Raw genomic sequence first — 16,168 nt, forward strand, 5'->3', positions numbered from 1 at the left:
ACATGTGACCCCTTGAGAGTGACGCTAGCTTAGTGGGCTCTTTGATGTATTATCAGGCATTTCCCAAGATAAAATTGGTGTGTAATGAGGTTAGAAAAACAGAGTGCTTATACAGAGTTGACTAATGGCCATGTCCTCTCCTACAGAGGTCTTCCAGATAAAATAGAATATAGGGTAGGGCTTCTAATCATAAGGACATGGCAAGCAATATTGATGAATTCTACAGTATTGGTATCTGTATAAATGTTTTTGTTTAACGTTTTTAACGGACCAATCTCTGTTACAATATTGTCATGCAGCCAAAGACCCACTTTTAAGTATCGGAAGTTTCTCGACTGTTATCGCTGGTTGTGTCTGTTGTCATTGAACCTTGTGTAGTCGCATTGTATGCGCATCACAAATTGCATAGTACTTTCTGGAAGGCATGAAGGCACCAGCAATGGAAGTGGAGCCTTTGACGAGTCATGTATGAAAGCCAATGCACTTGACCCGCAGATGATACTTCGACGATCAATGAGTGTGCACCGCTATAATTGTGTTCAGTGTCACTGGTTTTGCTGGGCACAGGTTTGCCCAGTGCATTGTGCCACTTTGATTGGTCACCATCACTACAATGTGACAGTATTAATAAAAGGGTAGCAGCCATCTTAATAAAACTTAACAACACATATCGGTATGATCACACTGATTACAGGTAGTAAAAGGCTACTTTCCAACCTCCAGTGATGATTATGGAGAAATAGAACAGTTTTATGATAACATTGAATTAGCAATGAGAAAGGTCCAAACTTGCTGTACAGTAATCATGGGTGACTTTAATGCAAAAGTGGGGGAAAATTGACTGGGATAATGGGCGACTGGCAGCTATGGCATCAACTCTAGGGATAGTAGACGAGATATGTTGGTAGAGTTCACGGGAAGGAATCAGCATCACATTATGAATACCTTCTTCTGGAAACGCAGTAACAGGAGTTGGGCCTGGAAAATCCCTAATAGAGAAACGAGAGATGAAATAGATTTCATACTCTGTGCCAACCCTAGTGCAGGATGTAGAAGCGTTGGGTAGGGTAAATGGTAGTGATCATAGGTTAGGGAGGTCTAGGATTGTCCTCAATTTGAGGAGAGAAAGACCAAATTAGTAAAAAGAAACAGGCCAGCCAGCCTAGACACAGTCAGAGTAAATGTGGATTACAAGACTGGTAATTGGAGATCACTGGGAGAAGCTGCTCAGGGACATTGAACAGTGGCACATACCGAGTGCCACATACCCAGTGGCCCAACTCGGTGTCGAATTTTGGTGAAGAGCAGCACATAACTAATGTTACATGCTCAATGACCCAAGTTGGGCCAGCAGTTGGTTTTGAACCCCGCTCCCTCAGCACAGCAGCCAGATGCTCCACCCATGTGACCATCGACTACACAGTGACCCAAGTTGGCACGAAAGAGGTTAGCTGCATGCATGCCCACACACGCACACACACACACTACTGCTAACTGGGTTAAAGTCTTAAAGAATGCTTTTGCACAAAAAATAAATTTTGGCAAGCAATGTAATGGGTAGGGCAGGTAACTGACGGTCTAGCAGGGTTACAGAATGAGTACCAATGGAACTGACGTGCAATTGCAGACAGGAGATAACTATGTAGTGTGATGAAATAGAAAATTTGCAAGCACAGGATGGTATCAGCTAGCACAAGACATGGGGCGATTGCGGGTCCTACAGTGGGCATTAAATAGGGTGATAGCGATGACCTTAGGATCTTGTAATCACTTTACATTAGTTGGTCTACACCAATAGCTTTCATATGTATCAGGTATAGAAGTATCTTGAGATACGTTCTACTATCGTAAGCATTTCACAGAAATGAGGTTGCCTTGCTTTTTGAGTATTCAATGCAGATTGTCTCTTGTAGCCTTGTAGGAGTACTGAACCGAAGGGTTATTTTTTGTTCCATGGCTATGCATTGTAAAGTGTCCCTGCATTCTATTGTATTTGCCTCTTGTTCTTGATGCTGTAGCAGGACTGCAATCACCCCAATTATTTTCTGCAGGCCTCACCAATGCGATGAGTCTTGCTGAAACTATCAATACCAAAGCGGCATGCCACGCCCCTTCCAAGGTCGTTGGTCAGGTCGAAGTTGGCATGCAGTGCAGCTTGCCTCTGGCTGACAAGTCTGTCGGGTGCTGCTTCAAAGCATGGAGCGTGTCGAGGAGCATGCAGAGTATGGAGACTCCGGATCGGTTAAGCTCGACCTCAGGTGGGTAGTGACTGGCACTTCTCTTCTCTTATATTAAGCCTTTCTAGGCTCTTGGTGAACTTTGTGTCAGCAGACCTGACTGCCGGAGTGTCTGCCGATGCGTCATCACGCCATATGAAGACAGATTAAAGAATGAGAAATGATTGATAGTGACAGTTAGTGAACGATAATGTTATAATAGAGATCGGTAGAGGTTAATAATGACTAGTAATGACTAATAATGACTTGTAATGACTCCGAAATGACCACTATGTATAACAATGGCTTATAATGACCACAATTGATTAGAAATGACTAGAAATGCCTAGTGATTAGTAGTAATGACTAAAATGACTTGTACTGACAACAGTTGATTACAAATGACTAAAAATGCTTACTAGTGAGCAGTAATGACTAATAATGACTGAAATGACTTGTAATGACTATGAAATGACCAATATTTTTATCGAAAACTTGTAACAACTACAGTTGATTAAAAATGATAAAAAATGCTTAGTAATGACCAGTCATGACTAATACTAGCAAAAAAGTCCGCACAAAGCACATCTGCAATGTGTGCAACATTCGGTGGTGTGCAAGTTGCTTCACACCATTCCTAGAGAAAATGTAAACTGCCTCAGCTGGACAGTGCTACACATGAGTCCCACTTGATCAAAGTGACTCAACAGGACAGCGGGACGTATAGGTCCCACTTTACTCTTTGCAATGAAACACCTCCAGGGTGCCTGAAAACCGGGAATTCTCAGGTATTTTGAATAGTCTGGAATTACTCAGGGTACGCAGGGAACTTGAGATTTTATCAGGAAAAATTAGCTGTAATATTATTGCAAGGGAACGAAAGCTGCGCTGATGCTGGCTCGAATAACAGAGGAATCGTAGCAAATCACCTTTGATGCCGTGTCACCGGCTGGAGAAGTTGCCATTGTAGTCAACAACCGATATTCCGGACATGCCCGATAATTTGGACTGCTTCACAACACCACCATGTACCCGATAGGGACAATGTATAGAAACGTCTGAAATTTCGGATGCAATTACCTTTCACTGCGTGATTTTTCGGACTTTTTGCCTTGATCGCATGTCCAAAACGGCATTAATGAAGAAGTACATGTTGCTGAGCTGGTTGGTTCATATTGCAGAGTATCATATTGCACAGTAGACCAGGCATTAAAGCCACCACTGCCACCTTGAATCTGTACTCTCGCACGCAAATCCGCTCGCAGCCGTAGCCATCACCACAAAAACTCTGGGCCTAGCTGCTTCGACGTTCGCTCTTAAGCTTTTTACCATTCATTGCCGTGCTTTTCATTGAAAGAATTCGCCGCTGTGAGCAATGGCACAGACTCCGCATTTGTAATCCTTGTGGTTGGCTTCGAAGCTCTGAAAGCACAGCAAATTGGGTAATACCGGTTCCCGGAAGTTTGATTCAGCTCAATTCAGTAATGTTCCACGGTGAAGCACACGCAAAGTATTGCAGTGAAGCTTAACAAGCATAAGAAGGGCCAATTTTCATGGGATACAATATGTATTCCTTAATTATACACGCGTACATCCGTCATCTCCTCTCACAGTACAAACACCGACATGCGTAATAAGTGTACAGGGAGGCCTTCAGAGCTTTTTTAGGATGTGCCCGTGGCGATTTGAGCCCCAAAGGCCACTAAAAGACTTGCATTCATATTTTCGCACGCTTTCGTGGCCCCTAGGGTGTCCGAAGAATCTGACGTTGACTGTACAACTTACCAAGAGGATGTTTCAAATGGTTCGTGGGGCGAACGCACGACGAAAGGAGGACGAGAACAGAAAGGCCAGATCCATTGAGAAATGAATGGGAGAGGAAACGCTCTGCCACTTCTTTAAAAAGCTTGAGCTCAAAAAACAAAGTGTTGGCTGATGCCGAGTTGCAGGTGTCCCTCAGCTAAACAAAAATAAACTCTTTAAAGCAGTGAAACGCAATACTGAAGTGCTGTGCGCAGGCTGAAAGTATATCAGCACAGTTGAGGTTGACCTTCCAGCTGCTGAGAGAGAATCTCACTTGTGACAAAGTTTGGGCATCATACCAATCAGCTTGCTATCAGTTGATAGAAAGCGCTCATATTAGAAATTATTTACTTGTGTATGCATCTATTTATTTGCATTTGAAACTGTTCGACTCGATTTGTAATGAGCTTTACCATTTTTTGTAGAAGATATTTTATCCACTCTGCATTTTACTAACCCCTCTCGTCTGTTTGCTAACCTTCTCTTTTCTTTGAATCTACTTTCTGTTTTACTAACCCCCTCTTCTGAATAAAATAGATTGTTTTCTTTTTGAATGAAATAGACACTACTCCTTACTATTTAAACTGGATTAAGTTTTTTTTTTTTTTTTTGTTATTGAACATGCTTACTAGAGAGTGACAGCATTGGGCAACATGGTGACAGCCCGTCGGGGTAGAAAACGAAGTTCTGTGTCACTCAAGGAATTTTGCAAAGGCACTCGGGAAAAACCTGGAAAATTCGGAGAATTTGGAAATGTCAGTTTGGTAGACACCCTGCATTTCTCAACTTCCGCATTGTTTTTTTTTGGGGGGGGAATCAAGAATCAATAGCTTACTCATAATGTTTTAAACAAGATAGCATTTGTTCCCTCATTGGGTCCAACAAAAGGTTAAACACCGCACATTTACAGCAAAGCATCAGTGGTGCCACTTGTAAACAGAGGCAAACATCAGGGCTGTTTCATCCCCACTCGCCCGTAAGTAAGCTCTCGGTTGTGCATAACGCCAGGTTGTCTGCCGAGCACAGCTGTTAACATTCTGTTAAACTGTGAGCAGTCTCTTATCAGGAGATCAAAACAATGAAATTGTTATTTCAAGGGCTGCTTCAGTAATAATGACTTTGTTTCATAACAAAGGAAACTGAGCTGCTCCTTGCGCTTCAGATTTCTCGGCAAAGCGAAGGCATTTCTGAACAAGATTTAGGTAGGATAAATGTAAGACAAGCCTCACAACTAAATGCCTTTGATTCGGCTTTCAGTATAGGAAAAAGGCAAACATGGAAGTCTTTGGACCTGTAAAGTTGAAACTTCACTGTAATTAGGCTATTGTCTTAGCAAGCAGTCGTTTAGAAGCGACAGTAAGCCCAACACTTATTCCCGTTGCTCATAGTTTCGATGCAGAAACGACGTGACTTGGTATTTTGGTTCTTATCAGACAACTATTTCCAAGAGGTGAAAATATTCTAATCACCGCTCCTGATATTCTTGTCTTGATCAAAAAAGGGGAAAAAATTGTTTTGTAAATTAATCAGAAAAAGAAATAAGACGTATTGGTGCAAAAACATCATATAAGCACAATATTTATGTAAAATAAGTGACATACAGACAATTAGGGATGGAAAGAGTTTTGCTCGAAAGGATGAACAGTCCGCAGTACTTCGCGTAGACACTGAAAGTGACATTGCAAAAATAGTTTGAATGAATGGCGTCATGCCTTTGAACATCACTCCTATCCATCATGGCATTGCAACCCGAAGACGTTAACAGTCTTGCAGCTTCCGAAAACGATATTGGACTAATGGGCTTCCACCTAAACATCAGATCTGCCTACCATAAACAGGACTTGCTAAACCTCTTCTTGGACCAATTTTGCTTTAAATTCGATATAATTATGCTGACCGAAACGTGGTTTAATTCGGACTGCGATGCCAGTGACTGATAATTATCAGACTTTTCGTCTAAACCGCCAAGATAAACGTGGTGCAGGAGTGTTACTGAATGTTAAAAAGTGTATTACTTGTGACCTACTTCCTGAATTTTCATTTATAACGCATGATGTAGAGTGCATTGTTATTGTATCACAGAAATATATTGTAGCTGTAATGTACAGCCCTCCAGATGGAATTGTGGATACATTCATTGTGTATTTAGAAGGTTTATTGAACTATACAAGTGAAAATGACCTGGTACTAATACTGGGAGGTGATTTTAACATCAACATGCTGAATTACTCAAATGCTCAACATAAGTTACAGACAATGCTGTCTTCATACTGTTCGACTAATGTGATTAGAGATCTTACACGAGTGACAAAGACAACGAATACATCAATTGACCTATTTATAACAAACCTACCAGAGCATAAAGTTACTGGTGGTGTATTGGCATCAAGCATTAGTGATCACTTACCTATTTTTTTGTTGGCAAAAGTGCTTAATAGCGACCGACGACACTTCCACAAACCAAGAAAATTCAAAATATTTGCGAAAAAACATTGCAGAACTTTCGCAATCACCTTATAAAAATAAAATGGGATGCTGTATACGTGTCTCACACCTCTGGTGATGCATATGATTAATTCTTGCGCCTATTTCTTGATGCATACTGAAAGTCACTTGCATATATCATACACAAAAAATTTAAAAAAGTGCGCAAGCCTTGGATAAATAAGAAATGCCTTAAAATGATTAAAAAGAAAAAAAAGCTTTTTAACAGGTTCCTCCAAACGCATAACACTGATGATTGGGACATATTTCGGACACACAGAAACAAAACTAATGCCTCATTTTAGAACACAAAGCAAAACTATCTCTGCAGTTACTTCGATACCGGGAGAAAACAGAAATTGGACTTAATGTGGAGGAAAATGAATGAGTTACTAAATCAGGTACCAAAAAATACAGAGGTTGGTGAAATAACGCTGAACAATCAACTTAAATGAGGAGCTGAATTAGCGGAAGAATTTAATCACTACTTCATAAATCTAGTCACTAGCTCTCATTCTCCAGAGGCAGTAAATGGAATGTCGAGAAATTCTGCGAGCATATAGTATATGAATACCACAACTGAAAGTGAAATAAATAACGTGTATAAATCTCTCAAGAACAGCTTAACGTATGATTTTGACAACATTCAAATCGGGCCAGTAAAATGCGTTCTTGGCATCATACTGACACAGCTCACACATATATATAATCTAGCTCTCTCGACAGGCGTTTTTCCAAGAAAAATGCAAATAGCAAAAGTTATTACGATATTCAAGGGCGGAGAAAAAAACAACTTATCAAATTACAGGCCGATATCCATACTGCCCGTGTTCTCCAAAGGTTTAGAAAAAATAATGTACGCTAGAATAATTGGGTTTGCCAACAAATACAATTTGATTAGCCCCACCCAATTTGGATTCAGAAAAGGCAGGTCTACAGAACTTGCCCTTGTCATGCAAATAGAAATTATTCTAAAAGCCTTCAATGAAAAACGCCTGATAGCTGGTATACATATTGTCTTCTCAAAGGCGTTCGACCGTCTAAACCACTTAACACTAACTAAAAGACTTGAATTATATGAAATTAGAGGCACACCGCTCGCGCTTATAACATCCCACCTTCAACATAAAATGCAATGTGTTTGCATTCAGGGAAATTTATCTCCATGCAAAGCAGTTACCTCAGGTGTCCCCCAAGGGAGCATACTTGGACCGCTTCTATTTAATTTCTATATAAATGACATTACACAACGTAACCACGGCGCATATAGTATATAACTTACGCAGATGATGCCACAATTTTTTTTCGCAGTCATCATTATGAAACTCTTCAATGTAATATTAATGAAGCTCTCCGCGATTTACACGAGTGGAGCATAATAAATTCGCTTGAAATTAACACAGATAAAACAAAAGCTATTATCTTCACACCTCGACACTCCCTTGCAGCACCCACTTTGAACCTAATCTTAGGGAATTCACGTATAGAAATTGTTGACTTGGTAAAGTCACTTGGTGTAGTTTTCCAAAAGCATATGTCTTGGGACATCCATGTTAATCACGTTGCTACGCAGATTGCAAAGGCAGTAGGAATTATGGCGTCAAGTTCCACTTACCAGCAGCTGTGAAACTTCATATTTATAACGCACTATCTTTTTTGCATTTAAATTATTGCTGTCTAGTGTGGGGCACAACCACGTTAACGAACCTGAACCAGCTGCTTATATTACAAAGGAAAGCACTTCATCACATTGCATGCATTGAAAAAACTGCGCACACAAAACCTCTATTTATAAAATACAACCTTGTAACTGTGCATAAATTGAACCCTTTAAATCTAGCCAGAAAATATAAATACGAGTCAGACGGACTTCTACGTACACTTTCAGAGTTGACACCACTCACGAGGTCTTATAATTCACGCAGTGATGATATCTGAAAAATACCCTTTACATGCCTCATGTTAACAAAACAAATGCTTCATCACACGCTTCCTAAGCTGTTGAACAAACTTCTTTAATATGGAATGAAATTAGAAACAACTGGGAACCATGCAATCAAGGCATTTTTTGTTGCAAAAGATTGATCCATTACTTTTGTGTGAAAGCTACATATTATGTACAATTTTATTCCAGATTTCCGAATGATTTTTTGCTGTGTTACAATTGTATAATGCATCGATGAATTTATTGTCATGAGTGCCTTAGGGAATATTCATTGCTCAATGTGTACACACATTTTTGTATTTTCACGCTCTCACTGTATGCCAGGAAACGGGGGCTCGAAGCTTCTCAAGTAGATAAATCCACTTTTTTTCAAGCCCTCGTGTTCCACAAAAAACAGATTTGTGGATGGAATAAAGTTTTCCGATTGATTTATTGAAAAAAACACAAAGGCATCCTGTCACAAATGCTCCACCATTTGCGATGCAAGAAGTTTCTTACTCCATAAGAAACATAAATAAAGAGCATTAAAACATGGGAGATACGCATTGAGGCACAGGAAACACGATCAAACGAAAGGCAATAAATACACAATGCAGAATAAATTATTTCTGTACACACGAAAACTTGAAGCATAAGCATTTCATAACACATTTTAAATCAACTCTTAAAGAACGCAAAGAGCCACAGCACCAATACCATGGTTTTTTCTTACCCAGACGGTTTTTTAAAGATAAAGACACTGGCACTCTTCAATCGTTCTTGATGACTCACGTGGTCGTTAGCATGTTGGTCAAACTATCGAAGAGTGGAACCGAGGTTTGGGTTTCGTGAGATACGCTAGAAGGCCTTAAAAAATCCTTGTCATGGCACTAAGCTTCTGCTTCGGCTTTTGATGCTCCAGGAGCACGTCACAATTTATGTCGAAACTGGGGGCACTGATGATGTCCAAGCGTTGACGTGTTTGGCGCACAAACGCATATACTTGCATTTGAAGTTAAAACCCCCACTTTCCTGCCATGGTATGGCCCACTACCGTTTCTCGCACTGCTCCTTCTCACTTGGTAAACAAGATACCTTTTTGGTCATTCCCTTGTTGCTGGAACAGCACCTTGGCATGCAACACATGTTCGCCATTGTCCCACTCTTCCACTTAAGCTAAATAGTCCAGAACTCGAAAAATAATGCAGCATGTGCACAGAATGCACCATATCAATCAGCTCATCTCGCACCGCGCAAGCATTTCTGTACGCGAACGATGCCCTCTGAGGCACAGTGTCGTGGCAGCTTTGAGCAGCATATGAACTTCTTCTATAGCATGACGGTACAGTTTAATGACCAGAAAACATGGGAGGGCTCTGGATATACACACGTGTACACTCTGTTTCCAGTCAAGGTACAAACACCGAGATATCTAATAACTGTACTTGTAGCCATTCAGAGGTGTTTTGACGTTGCTGTGGCAATTTGGAGCCTTCCGAACTGTTACCTTCTCCCAGATGTTACATTATTTTTTTGTCTTTCACAAAACATATTTGTAGAGTTCTGCATTATGCCTAAGTACAAAAACTTGCTATTTCGGTATATCTGATAGAGATAACAGACCTGTGAATCTAAATGTGTCTGCAGTAAGCTGTGGTATTCTGGTGCATCAGGGAAATAACGGCCAAGCTGTGAACATTGAAATGCATAAAAATTCTGCTGTCATGACAAGGGAGAGTGCCATAGGTAAAAGCGAACATCTTATCAAAAGGACCGACAACAAATATTTATGGTACTAAATTTTTTGCTTTTTCGCATCGAAAAGCATGCTACTCAGTGTTGAATACTCCTACTCAGTACTATTGCTGGAAACAGTAAGAGGTGAGTGTGATAGCAATTGAACAGGGGCTTTGGAAAGAAGTGTATGATGAGTGTGGCCTTAAACAAATCAAATTAACCTTTTTTGTTGAGGTGACGTTGATGTCGGTCATAATTTACGAACTGCTCCTTCATTTCCACAATAACTGCTACATCCTGTTGTTGTTTCCTGTCCAACTGCTTTGGTCATATTCAAGTCAAGCCAAGTTTTTTTCTTAGCCATTCCAGCCACCATATTCATGTAGTATACCTTCATGTGAAGATGCAACAAAATTCCAAGCCCTCACTTGCCTAGCAAAAACCAAGCGTGATAGTTGGCCCAAATTTAACCAGAAACTAACTTTGTGTACAGTTGTCTTCCTTGTTTTTGTGCAGCTGTTTAAGTTACTGTAAAATCTCGCATATGATTCGGACCCACGTATGGTATGAGGTGTAATTTGGGGATAGCACAAACGAAAGAAAAAAGTTTTTATCCGCATATAATGTGAGTGGGAAAGCTTACAGAAAGCACTTATTTGCTTTGCAGTTAATGTTCAGCTGTCCATTTCACTGGCACTGCCTCCCAATAGCCCCTTGTCAGAGATTTCTTCCCATGGAAAGTCATGCTGGCCTGTGCATTCGTGATCCAGCTACAAAGCACTGCTGGAGAGACCCGTTTCGGCTGTCCGGTAGCCGTTACTTATAGATCTCCCGACTTCATCTGCTCGTAGTAGCAGCAATTGATCTTCAAAAGGATTGGTAATGATGACATCCCATGGTTGCACTTGGGATGTCATCCCTCCAGGAATGACGATGAGTTCGGTGCGAGATTTGCACAGTAGTTTCTCCACGGAATTGGCCAGGTGACAGCAAAAAAAAACAACACAAGTAGTGATGGGAGCCCCAGGACTGCTGCAGGTTTCCGGCACCAGACAGACTTGATCCAATCAAACACCAGTGCTTCATCCATCCACCCTTTGTCCTGGCATTACACAACAACATTTTTTGGAAACTTCTAATTTTTCGGCAGTGTTTTTGCTTGAACAATATGTAGAGTGGAAGCATGCAACCATCCACCATACTGTATAACATTACGATGACACGAGTCTTCTCATCGCCAGTGGACCTTGTGCAAACTTGTTTGGAGCATTTCTCTTGCACTATGAGCAGTGACGGCATGTCAAGGTACACCGGCATCTGATCACCGTTCCTGATCTAGCCCAACTGAAAGTCAAGATTCTTCCCCAGCTTTGTCACATGCTGCTGAAAAACCACAAGCTGTTCTTCATAGCTTTCAGGAAGTTTCTGCGATATTGACATCCGCCGGCATAAAGAAAATCCAGTGCTGTACATGTAATGTGATACACAGTTTTTCCTAGTCTTGAAATCATTCCACGGAATGCCTTTCTCCGGGGCAACTTCTCTTGCCTTTGCTTGTAGCAGCTCAATGTTCTGTTCACAGCCTGGTGAGCAGCCCATTGGAATTGCACAAAAGCAGTCAGCTCTTGTTCAATCTCAGCTAAGAGTCCGTTCTTTCCCTCTAAAAAAATATTGCCTCCTTTTGCTTCTTCCAGCCATGAATGCTACTCTCAATGACGCCAAAGTGCCGCCCTGCAGTTCGATTCCTGAGGGTCTCGATAGCTAAAGTAACTTTCCTCTTAAAGCCAGCTGGGTGCTACTTTCTCAGTCACGACAGCATGCAAGATAGACTAGACGAACATGCCGATTGGTGGTGTGGTCAAAATGGCACCGGTTGAAAAAAGCAGGAGCCTACCGACACCACCGCTAGTTGACACATCTTCTGCTACGAGTCTTGATGATGATAGAACTGAGTAACAATGAAACCGGAACTGCAATTATTGGACTGGAAACTTTGGGATCCATATATAATACGGGGGGAAGAAATTTCACATTGTAAAATTTAGAAAAAGGACTTCTCTTATATGCAGGTTTGTACGGTATGTTGTGTTATGCCTTCTCCTGCTAGTGTGTTAAAATGCATTGTGCTTTGCAAAAGGAATGGTTTGTTTGTAGCATTCCTTGTCAGTTCCAGCAACCACTTGCCACTATTTTGTGCTGGCAGAGCACAAGGAGCAGAGTGGGTGTCAGATTTTTTCACCTTGAACAAAACTGCAATTGAAGATGTCAACTTTAGTAAGCCTATAAGGATGGCACTGAGAAAATTCCAGATTAGCAAGTAGTATTCTCGATTGAAGAACGGCTAGATCACTCACGGAGAAGTTGCCGTATTTTGGCTTGTATAACTTGTACGAAAATTGCTAAAATTTCACAGTAAGGTTAGGATCGAGGTGCGGATCATAGTAATCTGGATTTGAGGTCTGCCTTCATGTCAGCACAGCGTGCACTGCCACAGAGTCACATGTCAGAGCAAAGTTCTCAATTACTCAAGCTTTCGTCATCTCCTGGGGAACCCCACTGTCTTTCGAGGTCTGTGTGTTGAAGCTCCCTTCTACATTGTTAGTCATTCTCCTCCTCTTTACGGGTTGTCATTTTGTGTTTAACACTTTGAAAATAGTGTACATGGCACCGGCAAAGTAAAACTTTGATCATTATAAGCTGTGCTGAACAGCCCAGCAGAGTCACTGGCTGAAGATATGGCATGGACCAGTTGTTTATCCCCAAATGGATACTGTTTCTACAAATGTCTGAGTGTTGTATACAGTTATTATTGTGGGTTATATGTGCATGTTTTTCTTTCTTTGTGGGCTGTTCTGAAAGCATTATGAAACATATTTCCAGTGCACACACAAACACTGCCGAGCAAAGAAGGATAACAAGAACCGGCATTCTTTTTGTCTTTCTCTGCTAGTTTGTGTTTGTTTGTGCACTAGAATGATGTTATGTAATGTTATTCACAACTACTAGCCCAGCTGTGCACACTCTACTCTCCTGAAAGAGGGTGCCGGTTTTACATGTTGCTGGGTTATAGAGGAAAAAATACGATATTTCCTAACTGGCCCCTTGCAGTCTCAACTTATGAAAATGTTGCCAAAGTTCAGCGTGTGGTCAAGAAGAAACCCACTGATGAAATTTCTTATGCGACAAATTGGTTGTGCCAGCAAATTGTAACAAGTTTTGCAAGTGCCAAATGTGGCCTCCGGGCCTGGAGTGCTCATTGAAGTTGACAGAGCAAGCTGGGTCAAAGCATTTTTAATCTGTCTCTAAGGGTTGTAGAAATCCATGAAAGTCTGAATGCTCCACATTCTGTCACTTCGTAATTTTTTGCCTTTCTGGAAAATAATTTTTGTTGGTGTACTTCTCAAACAAGGTCATGAAGCATTGAGATGCAGAAATATTGGGTAAATTAAAAAGGGCCATTAGGAGTTCCTTGTTTCATCATACTTAAAATCACCCTTAAGGTATCCCAAATAAAAGAAAAAGAAAGCTTGTCATTCAATTTAGCATCTTTGTTCTTTTGGCATTACCCAATAACCTTTACTTCCTTTTGTTTTATTTGTGCAGCATCGAGGCCTTCTATTTCTCTATCAACTGCCAACTGTGACAACTTGAAGCCAGGATGCCTCCACCGATGTCAATCATGCGATTATGAGACTGATAAACTTTATCATCTGGAAACACATGCCAGCGTCCATACTGACAAGAAGCCATTTCAGTACCCTTCATGCTCACAGAGCTTCTCACCACAGGCCCACCTGAAAGAGCACCTGTGCACTCACATAAGCGAGGAGTCATATCACTGTCCTTCATGCTCTCGGAGCTTCTCAGGAAAGTTCAACCTTATGAGACACCTGCTCATGCACACAGGCGAGAAGCCATATCAGTGCCCTTCATGCTCTCGGAGCTTCTTACAAAAGGCCCACCTGAAAGAGCACCTGCACACCCACACAGGCAAGAAGCCATTTGAGTGCCCTTCATGCTCTCGGAGCTTCTCTAGAAAGACCCACCTGAAAAGCCACCTTCACACTCACACAGGGGAGAAGCCATTTAAGTGCCCTTCATGCCTTCAGAGCTTCTCACAAAAGGCAAAGCTGAAATGCCACCTGCGTACTCACACAGGTGAGAAGCCATTTCAGTGCCCTTCATGCTCTCGGAGCTTCTTACAAAAGGCCCACCTGAAAGAGCACCTGCGCACCCATACAGGCGAGAAGCCATTTGAGTGCCCTTCATGCTCTCGGAGCTTCTCGCGAAAGACCCACCTGAAAAGCCACCTTCGCACCCACACTGGCGAGAAGCCATTTCAGTGCCCTTCATGCCTTCAGAGCTTCTCAGAAAAGGCAAAGCTAAAATCCCACCTGCCCACACACACAGGCGAGAAGCCATTTGAGTGCCCTTCATGCTCTCAGAGTTTCTCACGAAAGACCCACCTGAAAAGCCACCTTCGCACCCACACTGGCGAGAAGCCATTTCAGTGCCCTTCATGCCTTCAGAGCTTCTCACAAAAGGCCATCCTGAAATTGCACCTGCGCACACACACAGGCGAGAAGCCATATCAGTGCTCTTCTTGCTCTCGGAGCTTCTCACAAAAGGGCAACCTTATGACACACCTGCGCACCCACACAGAAGAGAAGCCATTTCAGTGCTCTTCATGCGTTAAGAGCTTCTCACAAAAGGGCAGCCTGAAGTCCCACCTTCGCACCCACACAGGTGAGAAGCCATTTCACTGCCCTTCATGCTCTCGGAGCTTCTCACAAAAGACCCACCTGAAAGGGCACCTGCGCAGCCACACGGGCGAGAAACCATTTGAGTGCCCTTCATGCTCTCGGAGCTTTTCACGAAACACCCACCTGAAAAGCCACCTGCACACTCACACAGGCAAGAAGCCATAGCAGTGCCTTTCCTCTTGGAGCTTCTCATGAATGACCTACCTGAAAGTGTGCCTGCGCACCCTTGCAGGTGAGACACCATTTCAATGCCCTTCATGCCTTCAGAGCTTCTCACAAAAGGGCAACCTTATGAAACACCTGCGCACCCACATAGGTCAGAAGCAATATTGGTGCCCTTTACTCCTTCAGAGCTTCTCATTGAAGCGTGCCATCAGGATAGAGCAGCGCGTTCATACAGGTGACTGGCCATGCAATTCCCCCTCTGCTCCAGGTCCTTTATGCAGTCTCATCACTTGAGCAGACATAAGAGAGCACCATGATACTGTAGGGTAAGTGAACAACCATGTTGATCTAGATTTTGAATTAAGATCTACAGATGTACAGCATGTTGCATAGAGCTCTACTGCAATGGTAACACAAGTGTCTGCATGTTCTCCTAAAGGGGCCTCAAACACTTTTTGGGTCACCATATTTGTGCTAAATATTTTTGCAGCATGTCATAGAACATGGAGCAAAACAAACAATGAAAACTGACGCACACAAAGCCGTAAAGCTGAGAAAAAAGACATACAGTTGAACCTCGATATATTGAAGATAGTAAAATCAGCAATTTTCATTGTTATATTGTGATTTTTCATTCTTCGAAAAGTGTTGAATATTTGTTCTGATCTCAAAAATTACTGTATTTATTCGAACCTAGGCCGATATGTTTTTTTATTTTCAAATCATACAAAACTCTAGGGTTGGCTTATATTCAAAGATATTTAAACACACGCCAGTTTTTAATTAAAATGGATAAATGTGGTGCATAGTTAACACTATCTTGAAAAGTCAGCATTGCAGCCACTACATGCCATGCTAGTAGCCAATTGAAGTACATGAGCGACACGGGCTGTGTTGTATTGGCATGCGGCATGGCGTTGCCATAATGGCACCAAACAGGCGATGCCACTATTGTGTGCTTTCAAACAAAAAGTTGCGCTAGCTGTATAGTCATTGTGAAAGATTCAAGTTGGGCGGGACTTCAACATCGATGAAAAAAATGTCCGTCATTGGAGGGGGCAACGAAAGATTCTTTG

General features: G+C 41.9%; 1 protein-coding gene across 2 annotated transcripts in view; it reads left to right on the plus strand.

Moving 5' to 3' along the window:
* The window catches only part of LOC142590485 (uncharacterized), a 98,085-nt gene that overhangs the window by 5,903 nt on the left and 76,014 nt on the right, over positions 1-16,168 (plus strand). For both annotated transcript variants that reach the window (XM_075702644.1, XM_075702643.1), the window contains exons 3-4: positions 2,052-2,258; positions 13,768-15,418. In XM_075702644.1, the coding sequence (XP_075558759.1) occupies positions 2,066-2,258; positions 13,768-15,092 (1,518 nt within the window). In that variant the 5' untranslated portion in view covers positions 2,052-2,065 and the 3' untranslated portion in view covers positions 15,093-15,418. The remainder of the gene's footprint in view (positions 1-2,051; positions 2,259-13,767; positions 15,419-16,168) is intronic.

The sequence above is a fragment of the Dermacentor variabilis genome, chromosome 8 (genome assembly GCF_050947875.1).
Source record: "Dermacentor variabilis isolate Ectoservices chromosome 8, ASM5094787v1, whole genome shotgun sequence".
NCBI classification, from domain to species: Eukaryota; Metazoa; Arthropoda; class Arachnida; order Ixodida; family Ixodidae; genus Dermacentor; species Dermacentor variabilis.